The sequence below is a fragment of the Lepidochelys kempii genome, chromosome 13, assembly GCF_965140265.1.
Source record: "Lepidochelys kempii isolate rLepKem1 chromosome 13, rLepKem1.hap2, whole genome shotgun sequence".
Classification (NCBI taxonomy): Eukaryota; Metazoa; Chordata; order Testudines; family Cheloniidae; genus Lepidochelys; species Lepidochelys kempii.
This window is the reverse complement of record NC_133268.1, coordinates 36,065,229-36,079,115: the sequence shown is the minus strand read 5'-3', so window position 1 is coordinate 36,079,115 and position 13,887 is coordinate 36,065,229. Positions and strand designations below refer to the sequence as shown.

The following is a 13,887-nucleotide window of genomic DNA, read 5'->3' as shown; positions in this document are numbered from 1 at the left end:
AAGTACATGGGGGTGTGAAGGTGCTGATACACCACAACTAACACAATGATGAGGGTGTTGCCGGTCATGGTCATAACAAAGATCACTGGAAACAGCAGGAAGAGAAGAACATGCAGTTCTGGGACATTCCCAAATCCCAAGATCCCAAATCCCTTGGTCATTTGAGAATGGCGCTAAGAACATAAGAATGGCCATGCCATGACAGAACATTGGTCCATCTAGCCTACTATCATGTCTTCTGACAGTGACCCATGAAAGATGTTTCAGAGGGAATGAACAGAACAGGGCAATTATTGAGTGATCTGTCCCCTATTCAACAGTCTCAGTATCTGGCAGTCAGAGATTTAGGAACATATGGAGCATGGGATTGTGTTTCTGACCATTCTGGCTAATAACTATTGATGGAGCTATCCTCCAAGGAATTATCTAGTTCTTTTTTGAACCCAGTTATTCTTTTGGCCTTCACAAAATCCTCTGGCAACAATTCCACAGGTTGACTGTGAGTTTTCTGAAGAAATACTTCCTTTTGTTTGTTTTAAACCTGCTGCCTATTAATTTCATTGGGTAAAATTATTGTGTTATGTGAAGGGATAATTAACACTTCCTTATTCACCATCGCCACACCATTAATGGTTTTATGGACCTCTAACATACCCCTTAGTCATCTCTTTTCTAATCTGAACACCAGTCTCTTTAATTCTCCTCATATGGAAGCTGTCCCATACCCCTAATCATTTTTGTTCCCCTTCTCTGTATCTTTTCCAATTCTAATACATCTTTTTTTCAGATGGGGCAACTAGACCTGCAGGCAGTATTCCAGGTGTGTGTGTACCATGGATTATATAGGGGCATTATGATATTTACTGTCTCATTGTCTATCCCTTGGTGTTGTTTTGTCTCCTAATAAGCATAGCTGGCCATGAAGTTCAATAATGAATTTAGTGGCTCTTACAGTGTCCTTTGCATGGAATTGATCCATGGTACCAAAGTGTCAAATCCAACGAGCACCACTTTACTTACAATACTGCTTTCAAAAGCATGGGCAGGTGTTAAAGTCTGCTACAAACGCACTTTGAAAAATGGATATATCTTGCCCTCATTCCTATTAATTTTCATTCCTGAGGTTTACCCTCTTCATAGTATCCTCAGAATGGAGACTTCTGGCAGGGTCAAAAGTCTTAAGAATATTTTTTTTAAATACACAAAAAAAGGAATAGGGGAAAACCATGTTAATATCACTTAATACCTGACGGCGTTTTCATTGGACCAAGTGGTCACTTTTTACTTGGTTTGTTTTCCTGCAGGATGAGCAGTCAGAACCAAAACCCATTGTAAACCCCCATTTAGAACCAACATTTTTCAGGTTGGGCATTTTCCTTTTTTGGAATAAATAATGAAAAAAAAAGTTTTGAAATTGTCCACAGAAGGGGTGTGTGTATGTGGGGTGGGATGTGTGATTGGAATCATTCACCAGTTCTACTGAACAGATCCCTGCTTTTGTTTAATTTGAGAAAGAGGGAAATTTTCCTGAGACTGAAACAATTAATGGAGAATCTAGTAAATACAAAGTAGAAAGACTTTGTGTTACATCACAAATAGCTATTCTCGGTAGGCCTAGATTTTCTTGGTAAATATCAATAAATGTCAATTTCACCATTCATAAAATAGTTCTATCCAGTGCTATAATTATATGATTCTATGATTTCAATCAATTTCTCAGAGTTTATTGGAAGACCCAACATTTCTGCCGTGCTCTCCTCAGGGCCTCTTTGACCTTTTTGTTTTTCAGGCTGTAGATGAGGGGATTGATCAGGGGTGTCAAGACAGTGTAAAGGACAGAAACAAATTTGTTCAGGTTTCTGAGTGCTCCAGTGTTTGGTAACATGTAGACAGTTATTAGAGTCCCATAATAAATTGTGACCATGATAAGATGGGAGGAGCAGGTGGAAAAGGCCTTTTGCTTGCCATTGATGGAAGAGATTCTCAGGATGGTGGAGATGATATAAACATAAGATGCTAGGGTCAAAAGAAATGGTAGAATGATGTTTGTGGAAGAGAAGATGAGGGTTGCCAGATTAACCAGACCGGTGTCACTGCAGGAGAGGTTAATCATTTGGGTGAGATCACAGAAGAAATTATCAATTTCATTAGGGCCACAGAAGGCTAATTGTGATACCAAATATATTATTATAGCAAGAATGATGAATGAACTTAGCCAAGATCCAGCTGCTAGCTGCATACAGAACCTGCCATTCATAAGTGTTGCATAGCGCAGGGGTTTACATATTGCTAAGTACCGATCATAAGACATCGAAACTAGCAGATAACACTCAACAGTCAATAGGACACCAAACCAATAAAACTGAACCATGCAGCCGGTAACAGAAACAGTTCTGTCCCCAGTCAGGAAACTGGCCATCATCCTGGGCACGATGGTTGAGGAGTAGCAGATTTCCAACCAGGACAAGTTCCCCAGGAAGAAGTACATGGGACTGTGAAGGTGCTGATCAACCACAACTAGCACTACAATGACCAAGTTCGCAGCCATGGTGACAATGTAGATACCTAGAAACAGCAAGAAGAACAGAATTTGCAGTCCAGGGAGATTCCCGAATCCCAGCAGGATGAATTCGGAGATAGACGTTTGATTTTCCCCTTCTCCTTTCTCCATTCTTCATCTGATTCAACTAGTGATTGAGAAAAAGTAATGATTAGTTAAGGAGTTTGTTGTACAATGCTGTGATTTCCCTCTATGTGATTCCTTACAAATTCAGCGTGCCAGCTAAGATCAAAGTTTATAATCTCACCCGAATGAGGAACTGCTTCTCACCCAGGTATTGCATAGAGCTAAGAATAGAATTTCTCCACCACAGAGCAGCATCCCAACAAAAGAACAACAACACAGTGTATTTGTGACTTTCCTACACCTGTTCTCAACTTCTTTCATTCAGCAATTCATAAATTTACTGGCCAAAAGGTACTCTGAAATCATGTAGTCAGATGTCTACTACAAAAACACACCAAAGAATGTTCCTAGATAGACCTGCACTCAGCTCAATTAATTGTTTATGGCTAAAACATATTTTCTAGGAAAGCAGGAGATTCATAGATGTCTAAGCAGAAAGATAGATAGAGGAATGTGAAAGGGGGTTGGTACAAGGATAGATAAAAAACAAGTACAGAGACTGTGACAGAGGCTTGACAGAGGGATAGATATAAGGGATTAGAAGCATGAATAAAGGGTTTATTAGAGAGCTCGATAGACAAGTGGGTGGCAGGCAGATCTCCTTGTCCTTCATCAATCTCTCTAGAAATAAATCATGATGAGATGCTAAGGTCCTTACTCAGGTAAAGCTCCCAGTGAGTGAAGACACTGACCAAGAGGAGTGTCCTTCAGTGTGAGGGCTGAGTTTGAGGATTTGCCATGAGATTGCTTACACTCACCTTTAATCCTCAGCTTGAAGCTGTGATCTCTCTATCGATAGTGACTGGATCTGGCCTCACAGTCAATCTTGTCCTTTCAGCTCCTAGGGAGATAGCTGTGTGTTGCTGTTGGGACAGGGTCTCTCTCCTGCTGCCCAGCATGCCTGTCAACAGGACACAAATCCATAATGTCCCCTGCTCTGGATTCTTTCACCCTTTATTGGGGAAAGCAGCCTCCCCTTGGCCACCTCTGCTGCTGGGATCTCCCTTGGGCCCCCTGCTGGTGATCACTTAAAATTATTGTCATAGGAAAATTAACACTGTGTATCATTTGTTAAAAGAGAATAACACCAAAGCTGATGGCATAGGAATGGGGTGAAGGGGTCCCCCTGGGATGAATTAATTAAAGGGGGATGCCATATCCTTGTATAGAGAATAGGCAAAGTAGAGGCAGGTGGTAATGAGGAACAGTCTCTAGTAATAGAGTCATATTTAAAAACCACACTTGAAGGTAATCAACTGAATATTGATACAATGTAGAAGTGCTTATATACCAAGGCTAGAAGTCTAATTACTAAGATGGGTGAAAAGGAATGCATGGCTTCAAGTGGGGGTATTGATATAATAGGCATCATGTTGTTGGTAGAAAGTTGGAGGAATGAGGATAATCAATGGGACACGTAGTACCAGGGTATAAAATATGTAGGAATGGCAGAGTAGATTACACTGGGACTGGGAGTGACATTATATGTTTAAAGCATGGAGTCAAATCATGTAAAAATCTTAAATGGATTCAACTCATAGAATCAATCATAGAATCATAGAATATCAGAGTTGGAAGGGACCTCAGGAGGTCATCTAGTCCAACCCCCTGCACAAAGCAGGATCAATCAACCAACTAAATCATCCCAGCCGGGGCTTTGTCAAGTCTGACCTTAAAAACTTCAAAGGAAGGAGATTCCACCACCTCCCTAGGTAACGCATTCCAGTGTTTCACCACCATCCTAGTGAAAAAGTTTTTCCTAATATCCAACCTAAACCTCCCTCACTGCAACTTGAGACCTTTACTCCTTGTTCTGTCATCTGCTACCACTGAGAACAGTCTAGATCCATCCTCTTTGGAACCCCCTTTCAAGTAGTTGAAAGCAGCTATCAAATCCCCCCTCATTCTTCTCTTCCGTAGACTAAACAATCCCAGTTCCCTCAGTCTCTCCTCATAAGTCATGTGTTCCAGTCCCCTAATCATTTTTGTTGCCCTCCGCTGGACTCTTTCCAATTTTTCCACAACCTTCTTGTAGTGTGGGGCCCAAAACTGGACACAGTACTCCAGATGAGGCCTCACCAATGTTGAATAGAGGGGAACAATCAGGTCCCTCGATCTGCTGGCAATGCCCCTACATATACGTCCCAAAATGCCATTGGCCTTCTTGGCAACAAGGGCACACTGTTGACTCATATCCAGCTTCTCATCCACTGTAACCCCTAGGTCCTTTTCTGCAGAACTGCTGCCGAGCCATTTGGTCCCTAGTCTTAGCGGTACATGGGATTCTTCCGTCCTAAGTGCAGGACTCTGCACTTGTCCTTGTTTAACCTCATCAGATTTCTTTTGGCCCAATCCTCTGATTTGTCTAGGTCCCTCTGTATCCTATCCCTACCCTCCAGCGTATCTACCAGCGTATCATAGAATCTCTATGGATAGAAATTACATGCTTCAAGAATAAGTGTATAGAAGTGGGAATATACTACTGACCGTCTGACGAACATGGTGACAGGGATGGTGAATTGCTAATGAAGCTTAGAGAGGCAACAAAATCAGAAAATACAAGTGGCCTGCAAGCAGAATGGGAAGTATTTAAAAATAGCATAATAGAGATTAAGATTAAATGTATATCCTAAATCAGAAAGGACAATAAGAGGACCAAAAGAATGCCAACGTGGCTAAACAGCAGAGTAATGGAGATCATTGGATGCAAAAAAGGCATCCTGTAAAATTTGGAAGTCCAGTGCCAGTAAGAATAGTGGGAAGTAGCACAAAATCTGTCAGATTAAGTGTAAATGTATCATAACCAGGTCATAAAAGAATTTGAAAAGCAAATGCTGAAGAAGAAAACAAACAAACAAACTATATATATATGTAGATCAGAAGCAGGAAGCCTGCCCAAAAGGCAGTGGGGACATTAGATGACCAAGATGTTAAAGGAGCACTCAAGGAAAACAAGGCCATTGCAGAGAACCTCAATGAACTTTTTGTGCTGATCTTCACTGCAGAGGATGTGGGGGAAGATCCCCATCATCAGACATTCTTTTTTGGGCAACATATCTGAAATAAGTTCCCACACTGATGTGTCAGTAGAAAAGGTTTTAGAACAAATTGATAAATGAAACAGGAATAAGTAACCAGGATCAGATGGGATTCATCCACAAATTCTGTAGCACCTCAGATATGAAATTGCAGATCGCTAACTGTGTGAAATCAGCCTCTGTACAAGATGACTGGAAGGTAGGAAATGCAATACCAATTTTCAAAAATGGGGTGACCCTGGTAATGACAGGCTGGTAAGCCTACCTTCAATACCAGGAAAACTGGTTGAAATTATAGTAGAGAACAGAATTATCAGATATATAGGTGAACATGATTTGTTGGAGAAGAGTCTGTACACCTATTGTAAAGGGAAATCATGCCTCACCAATCTATTAGAATTCTTTGAGGGTGTCAACAAGCATGTGGATAAGGGTGATTCTGTTGATATAGGGTACCTGGAATTTCAGAAAACCTTTGACAAGATCCCTCAGCAGAGACTCTTAAGCAAAATAAGCAGTCATGGTATAAAAGGGGAGGTCCTCTCATGGATCAATGACAGATTAAAAGACAGGAAACAGAAGGTAGGAATAAATGGTTCGTTTTCACAATGAGACAGATAAACAGCAGGCACCCACAAGGATCTGTATGCTAGCCAACATATTAATTAATGATCTGGAAAAGGGAGTAAATAGTAAAGTGGCAAAGTTTGCAGATGATAAAAAACTATAGCAGATAGCTATAGCAGATGATAAAAAACAAAGTTTGCAGATAATAAAGAACTATAGTACTATAGCAGATAGCTATTTCCAAAGCTGACTGTAAAAAATTACAGGGAGATCTCACAAAATTGGTTGGCTGGGTAACAAAACGAAAGATGAAATTTAATATTTAATATTTTAATATTATAAGTGTAAAGTAATGCATAGTGGGAAAATAGTCCAAAGTATGTATACATAATGATGGGTTCTAAATTAGCTGGCACTCCTCAGGAAAGAGATCTGGGAGTCATTGAGTATAGTGTGGAAAAGTGAATAGAGAAGTCTTATCTAACTTTTCTCACAATACAAAAACAGAGGTCACCTGATGAAATTCATAGGCAGCAGGTTTAATACAACAAGAGGAAACACTTTTTTTATACAATGCAAAATTAACCTGTGGAACTCATTTCCATGGGATAGTGTATTGGCCAAACGTATAACTGTGTTCAGAATAAAGGTTAATGATGTTGACAGATTTGTATCTATATAATATAGCATTCCAAATGTGTCCTGTTGTAAGGCCGTTCCACTCCAGTAGCTTCGTATAAACACTGGCCTGGTTTGAGACTGAAAAATCTTAGCTATGTCATTTGATTCCCTCTCTTCTATTATAAATCTTAAGAGATATTGACTCCCTTAAAGAAAAATCCAATCTTTACATCTACATGGGCCATCATACAGTGTTTTAAGATGATCATAGCATCTGTTTTTACACATTCTCTTCTCATAACACTATGGGCTAGCCCATGCATCAGGATCAATCCGCACTTAAAACAATTTGGATAGAAAAAGTATTAACAAAAATTCAAGATATAATACAAGATGATAGACTGGCCTCCTTTGATTGCATATGCAACAAATATCAGCTACCACTGTCACACAGTTCCTTCCTTCAGTGGCTAAGCTCAAGGATTCATGCAAGGATAGAGGGGAATTGGTCTGTTTCTATGCTATCACCTTTAAGAGCATGTTAAGAAATACGGAAACAAAAGTCCTTTTATAGGAATGACTTATAGGTGGCTTACTGCTTTGCATTACCCTCTCAATCTCAGTCTCAAAGAAAAAATGGGAAAAGTAACCTAGCCATACTATCACAAGAGAAAACTGATTCTTCAGGTTCTTTATCCTTGCAATTGTTCTAGAACAAAATATTAAACAGGTGCTGCTGGACTCCAGAATGTTGGTTTAAAGCTAGATTGGCACCACACAATGAAAGTTGGAGGTGCCAAGAGCCCCATGACAACCTTCCACATGTCCTCTACACCTGTCAAAAATGCATGTTTCCTGGAACGTCCTACCTGTCAGGGTGGTTGAGCACTGGAATAAATTGCCTAGGGAGGTTGAGGAATCTCCATCACTGTAGATTTTTAAGAGCAGGTTAGACAAACAACTGTCAGGGATGGTCTAAATAGTCCTGCCATGAGTGGACCTCTCAAGGTCTCTTCCAGTCCTATGATTCTATGAGTTAGTGCTCTCACAAAAACTTTAAGTTTTTCCTTCTGCAAGTTTGTGTATTTTGGGGGTGCTGGAGGAGTTGATATTACCAGGCAGTAATTATTTTAGTGACCAAAAGAGTTATTTTGAGAAAATGGAAATATGCAATTTCTCCATCCTACACAGACTTGCTTAGTGAGCTCTCCATGATGGCATTAATGGAAAAAATGACTCTGTCTTATAGAAACACTTGGAAAACATATGAAGATATCTGGTCACACATGAAACTGTTGCATACTTTTGCAGTTTAGTATTTATTAGTCTTTGATACTCAGAGGATATGTTCTCACACGTTTACCTATTTAGTCACTTTAATAGTTGATGCCCTGGATGACCTCTGCGGGTTCAGGTTTTTAGCTGTTTACTTGTTTGGTTCCAGGTTTAGAAAATAACAAACATTGAATTTGGTTATTTATATACTATATTCATCTTGGGCATGTATTTATAGATGTTTCATTTTGTTATGTGTTTAATGTCAAAACAATGAAATTAAGGTTTAAAGATGGATCTCTCATTCACACCATGGCTTCCCACTGTCCCCATTTTTCCTATTTCTCATTGCAATGGGAGAACCACTGGTTTAGAGAGACTGAGATAAGATAGGGAATAACAACCAATGCAGCTGTGTCAATTTACACCTGCTGAGGATCTGCCCAATTTACCTAAATAAATACAACTAAATAGGAGATGCAAATGTAAAAAATGCTGAGTATCTCCTTGCTATAACTCAGGAGGGCTGACAAGGACTTGGGCCACCTAAATGGGTCATTTCAGACCAGAACTGATTTATTGCCATATCAATTACCCTCTCTAAATCCTACCTTTCTGGAGAGCTCTCCTCAGGGCCTCCTTGACCTCTTTGTTTCTCAGGCTGTAGATGAGGAGATTGAGCTGGGGAGTCAAGACAGTGTAAAGCAGTGGTCCACTGCTTTTTTAGGGAAAGCCCTTGGCAGGCCAGGCCAGTTTGTTTGCCTGCCGCGCCCACAGGTTCATCCGATCGCGGCTCCCACTGGCCCTGGTTCGCTGCTCCAGGACAATGGGGGCTGCGGAAAGTGTGGCCAGCACTTCCCTAGGCCTGCGCCACTTCCCGCAGCCCCCACTGACCAGGAGTGGCGAACAGCGGCCAGTGGGAGCCGTGATTGTCCAAACCTGTGGACGTGGCAGATAAACAAACAGTCAAGGCCCGCCAGGGGCTTTCCCTGAACAAGTGGTGAACCAGCTTTGAGAACCAGTGATGTAAAGGACAGAAAACACTTTGTGTAGGGCTCTGAGTGCTTGTTTAGGGCTCTGGTGTTTGATAATATGTAGACAGTCATTAGGGTCACATAGAAAATTGTAACCACAATAAGGTGGGAGGAGCAAGTAGAAAAGGCCTTTTGCCTTCCAGGGGTAGATTCTCAGGATGGTGGAGATGATATAAACATAAGATGTCAGGGTCAAAAGAAATGGGGGGACAGTGTCTATTGAGAAGAACATGAGGGTCACCAGGGTAACCAGACTGATGTTGCGGCAGGAGAGTTTAATGACTGGGGTGAGATGACAAAAAAAAAAGATCAATTTCATTAGGGCCACAGAATGCTAATTGCAACACCAAAGATATTAATATGGTAATAAGTATGAATAAACTTACCCAAGATCCAGCTGCTAGCTGGATACAGAACCTGCCATTCATATGGGTGACATAGTGCAGCAGGTTACATATGCTAAGAAGCAATCAAAAGACTTCACAGCTAGCAGGTAACACTCAGTGGTCAGTAGCAGAGCAAAGCAGTAAAACTGTATGATGCACTGGCTAACAGAAATGGTCCTGTTTCCGGTCAGGAGATTCGCCAGCATTCTGGGGTGGAGGTGTAGCAGATTTCCAAGCCGGACAAATTCCCCAGGAAGAAGTACATGGGGGTGTGACGGTGCTGATCAGCCACAACTAGTGCCCCAATGAGCATGTTCACATCCATGGTGACTATGTAGATCACTAAAAACAGCAAGAAGAAAAGAATGTGGAGTTCAGGGAGGTTCCTGAATCCCAGCAGGATGAATTCGGAGATAGACTTTTGATTTTCCCCTTCTCCTTTCTCCATGAGATGTACATCGGTTTCCTCTTTCTCCTCTCTCCATGTGACATATCTCGTGATAGAGGAAAAGTAATAATTAGTTAGGGCGGATGCTGTACAATGAAACTGGGTGGCATTTTGATGGCGACGCTTCTCCTCCGGTGGCCTCCGGTGGCATTTTGGTGGTAGGTTCCTCGGCGGATGTGCTCCTCTACTCTTCTTTCCTTGGCGCCGGCCCTGATGGTGGGCGTACATAAATGCCCCAGCGAGCACCATGGCACCCATGGGCACCGCATTGGGGACCACTGGATTAATAGATTTTGTTGCTCAAAAGGGCTATTAGATCCTGTATAACACACACCGTGGTTTCCCACAGTTTCTCCCACATTGAACTCAATAACCTGTGTTTGGCTAACGGAGATCTTCTAGAAAAGCGTCCAGAGCCAGATCTTTAAGGCTATTTAGCAACTTAGTAGGAATTTAAAAGAATCTAGGCTCCCAAGAATTAGCAGCTTCAATGGGTTTTAGCCATCTCGATGCCTTTAAAAATGTGACCTGCCATCTTGATTGGACGGCATCAAGAGACAGGGAATCCACAACTGTCCTTCGGAGTTTGCCCACAGGTTAATCACCCTCACTTTTAAAAAAGTGTGTTCAATTCTAATTTAAATTAGTCTGACTTTCACTTGCAGCCATTGGTTTTTGTCCTTCCTTTGTCCACTAATTTCAAGAGCCCTTTAGTACCTTCTCCTTCCTCCCTATTCCCTGTAACCAAGTCAGCTCTCAGTCTTATTTTTGATAAGCTAAACAGTTGGGCTCTTTGAACCGTTTCTCACTGTGAAACATTTTCTCCAGCCCTGGCATAATTTTTGTGTCTCTTTGATTTACGATCATCTGTGATCTTGCAACATTCTTCTTAAAATGTGGACCCCAGAACTGGATGCAGTATTCCATTGCCTGTCTCACCAGTGCTGTATAGAGAGGTGGTTACTCTTTCCTGCTCATTATTCTTCTGTTTGTCCATCCAAAGATCACATCTGGTCTTTTAACCATGGCATCACAGGGGGAGCTTATTCTGAGTTGCTCCTAAACTTATTTGATGGGAGATAGGGCCATACGGACAGACGCTATAGGACATGAATGTAATTGTATCTAGCTAGTGCCTTAAATGAGGGTGGGATACTGATCAGCAGCACAGAAGCAAGAGACTGTATAGAGGTTCCTGCCCAATGCACAAAGGAAATCCCCCAATCAGTCACACATGCAGATTCCTCTCATTCTTATTGCCTTAGTGACCGATCAAGGAAAACTAAACCCTCTTATTATTGGTCATGAATTGTGAACTATTGATCAACTATTAAAGGTTACTGATTAATTCCTGGCTATATGTGTTTGTGGTGATCCCATGGGATTAGGTCCTTCTAGGAGCTGTAAAAACATATAACCAATTAATAGCTCTCAGCAATTCCTTGACTGTCATGACTCTGTTGGGGTGTAACTACAGATCAGCTCTGAGTAGCAAAAAGAGCAGTACTAACTTAGTACACAGGGCCACACTCTCTGTTCAGTAACGTCAGGAGCTCTAAAGGGATATAGCAGGGGGAAGAAAGGAAAGTGTACCCTTGTGAGGTTCTTACATAACCCCATTACAGCAGCACACCTTATAATATCTCAGTGAGGTACAGCAATGCTGTTATCCACATTTTATGGGTGGAGAGCTGAAGCAGAGACAGAAAAAGCCAGATTTTTAAAGGCATTTTGTGCCTAGTGCCATTTTCAAAAGCAGTTAGTGCCTAGCTCCCAACTCACTAAGCACCCAAATACCTTTAAAAATCAGGCCCAGAGTGACTTGATTGGACTACACATGGATGCGGTGGCAGAGCAGAAAACATAAGTCAGGTCTCCCAAACATCACCATAGTGTGCCAATCATTGGACTATCCTTGCTCTTGAGTGCAAGGTTGGAGCAGCAAATGGCCAGGCAAAGTTCGTTATGCAGGTGTCACTGCTTCCCAAGCTGTAAGGAATGCCAGTGCATTTCTAACATGCACCCCACAAGAAATGCTGAGGGGCTTCAACTCCCATTGTAATCCAGGGAGAAGATTCTCAACAAGAGACATGTAGTATCTCCCTGGACTGGGTGGGGCAGGTGAACCCTGAGAAAACAATGGGCTGCCAGCAGAAAGAGAGACAGACAGAGAGAAGGTAAAAGAAGGATATACAGATAGAGGGATGTGTAAGGAGAAGAGTGGATAGAGCGAGGTTTTGGTCACAGAGACAGATACTTGTTTAAAGGTTAGATAGATCTTTAAAGAACTCAACAGAGAGATGAACCGATAAATAAGTAGACAGAGATCGATGAGTAATTTTCCTCGATAGATAGATAGATAGATAGATAGATAGATAGATAGATAGATAGATAGATAGATAGATAGATAAGGGGCTTGACACATAGAGCTTCTTTGTGTTTCATCCATTTCTCTCGCAGTATCATGATGAGATGCTTAAGTCCTTATTCAGGCGAAGCTGCCAGGAAGTGAGGACCCTGTCTAATAGGAGTGTTCTTCTAAGTGAGGTAAAGTCTGAGGAAGAGTTTGATGCTGGTAACACTCGCCTTTAATCCTCAGCATGAAGGAGTGACTTCTCCATTGACGGTGACTGGGTTTGGTCTTAGAGTGAGGTTTGTCCTCTGCTCGTGAGATACCTATATGTGGCTGGGGGATGTCTCTCTCTCCTGTAGCCCAGCATGATTGTTTGCATCACACAAATTGTTATATGACTAGATCCTTGCAGGGTTTATCATGTACAGCAGCCTCCCCCTGGCCCTTCCTGCTTCTGGGATATTCCTTGGGCCCTGCTGCCAGTTATCTTTTACAATTACCTTCATAGGGGAATTAACACTGTATTGTTAGTTAAACCAGTGTCACACTAAAGCTGATGCCACGAGTATTCTAATTCCAGAGGAAATCTCCCCTTTCCCCCCATGTGCTGTATCTGTCCCAAGAGCCCCAGAGAATGGCAAATAATTTTCCATATCTTTATTAATAACATATGGCTATCCATAGATCTCAAAGCACTTTATACCACATGGCAGTATCTTTATCCCTATTATACAGATCTGGAAACTGAAGCAAGGGGAAAGGAAGTGATTCCAAAGGGTTGTGAAACATGACATTGGCATAGCTGGGTGTAGCTTACAGGCTTCCACAGTCAAAGTGTATCACCATGGCTGCTGGACCACACAGACTGGGAGCCTTTGTCTGTTAACATTCAAAGTTTTCTGTTATATGTCACAGGGATTTGTGTTGCTGCCCATTCCTGTAGCATCTGAGCAAATTCAGCATAAAATCAACTGTAATAGCAAAATCCTTTCTTGATTTAATGCAAACTCTGATTTAATTTCCTCTTTTTTGGTGGGGTGGGGACGAAACCCTCTGCTTTGGGGTGGAGTTTTTCGTATTGATTTTTTCTATTATATTCATTCTCTTTTTCTGGGTGGGGATTTGGTTGGATTTTGGGAGTAGAAGGCGGAGTCATTTTACATTGTTAAATACTATAGAATCATGGAAGATCAGGGCTGGAAGGGACCTCAGGAGGCATCTAGTCCAACCTCCTGCTCAAAGCAGGACCTACCACAACTAAATCATCCCAGCCAGGGCTTTGTCAAGCCAGGCCTTAAAAACCTCTAAGAATGGAGATTCCACCACCTCCCTAGGTAATGTCCTGGTCAGCCCCTGTAGCAATCACCAAAAGCACAAGGGGTGTTACAATTGACTATGGTGACTCCTTAAGGACTCAAATAGAGTTGGGATCCTCATTGCGCTGCATGCTACACACACACGGGGAGAGAAACTCCCTGC

The 13,887-nt window shown here is 41.8% G+C and overlaps 1 protein-coding gene across 1 annotated transcript; it reads right to left on the bottom strand.

The window, feature by feature from the left end:
• Window positions 1-1,723: 1,723 nt before the first annotated feature.
• On the bottom strand, window positions 1,724-2,671 carry LOC140896748 (olfactory receptor 11A1-like). The gene has a single exon (XM_073308796.1). It carries the CDS (start codon window positions 2,669-2,671, stop codon window positions 1,724-1,726), a length of 948 nt encoding a protein of 315 aa, XP_073164897.1.
• Window positions 2,672-13,887: the final 11,216 nt, after the last annotated feature.

Bases quoted from the DNA above. Each gene is read 5' to 3' on its own strand.
- LOC140896748 (XM_073308796.1), bottom strand. From the start codon at position 2,671: ATGGAGAAAGGAGAAGGGGAAAATCAAACGTCTATCTCCGAATTCATC.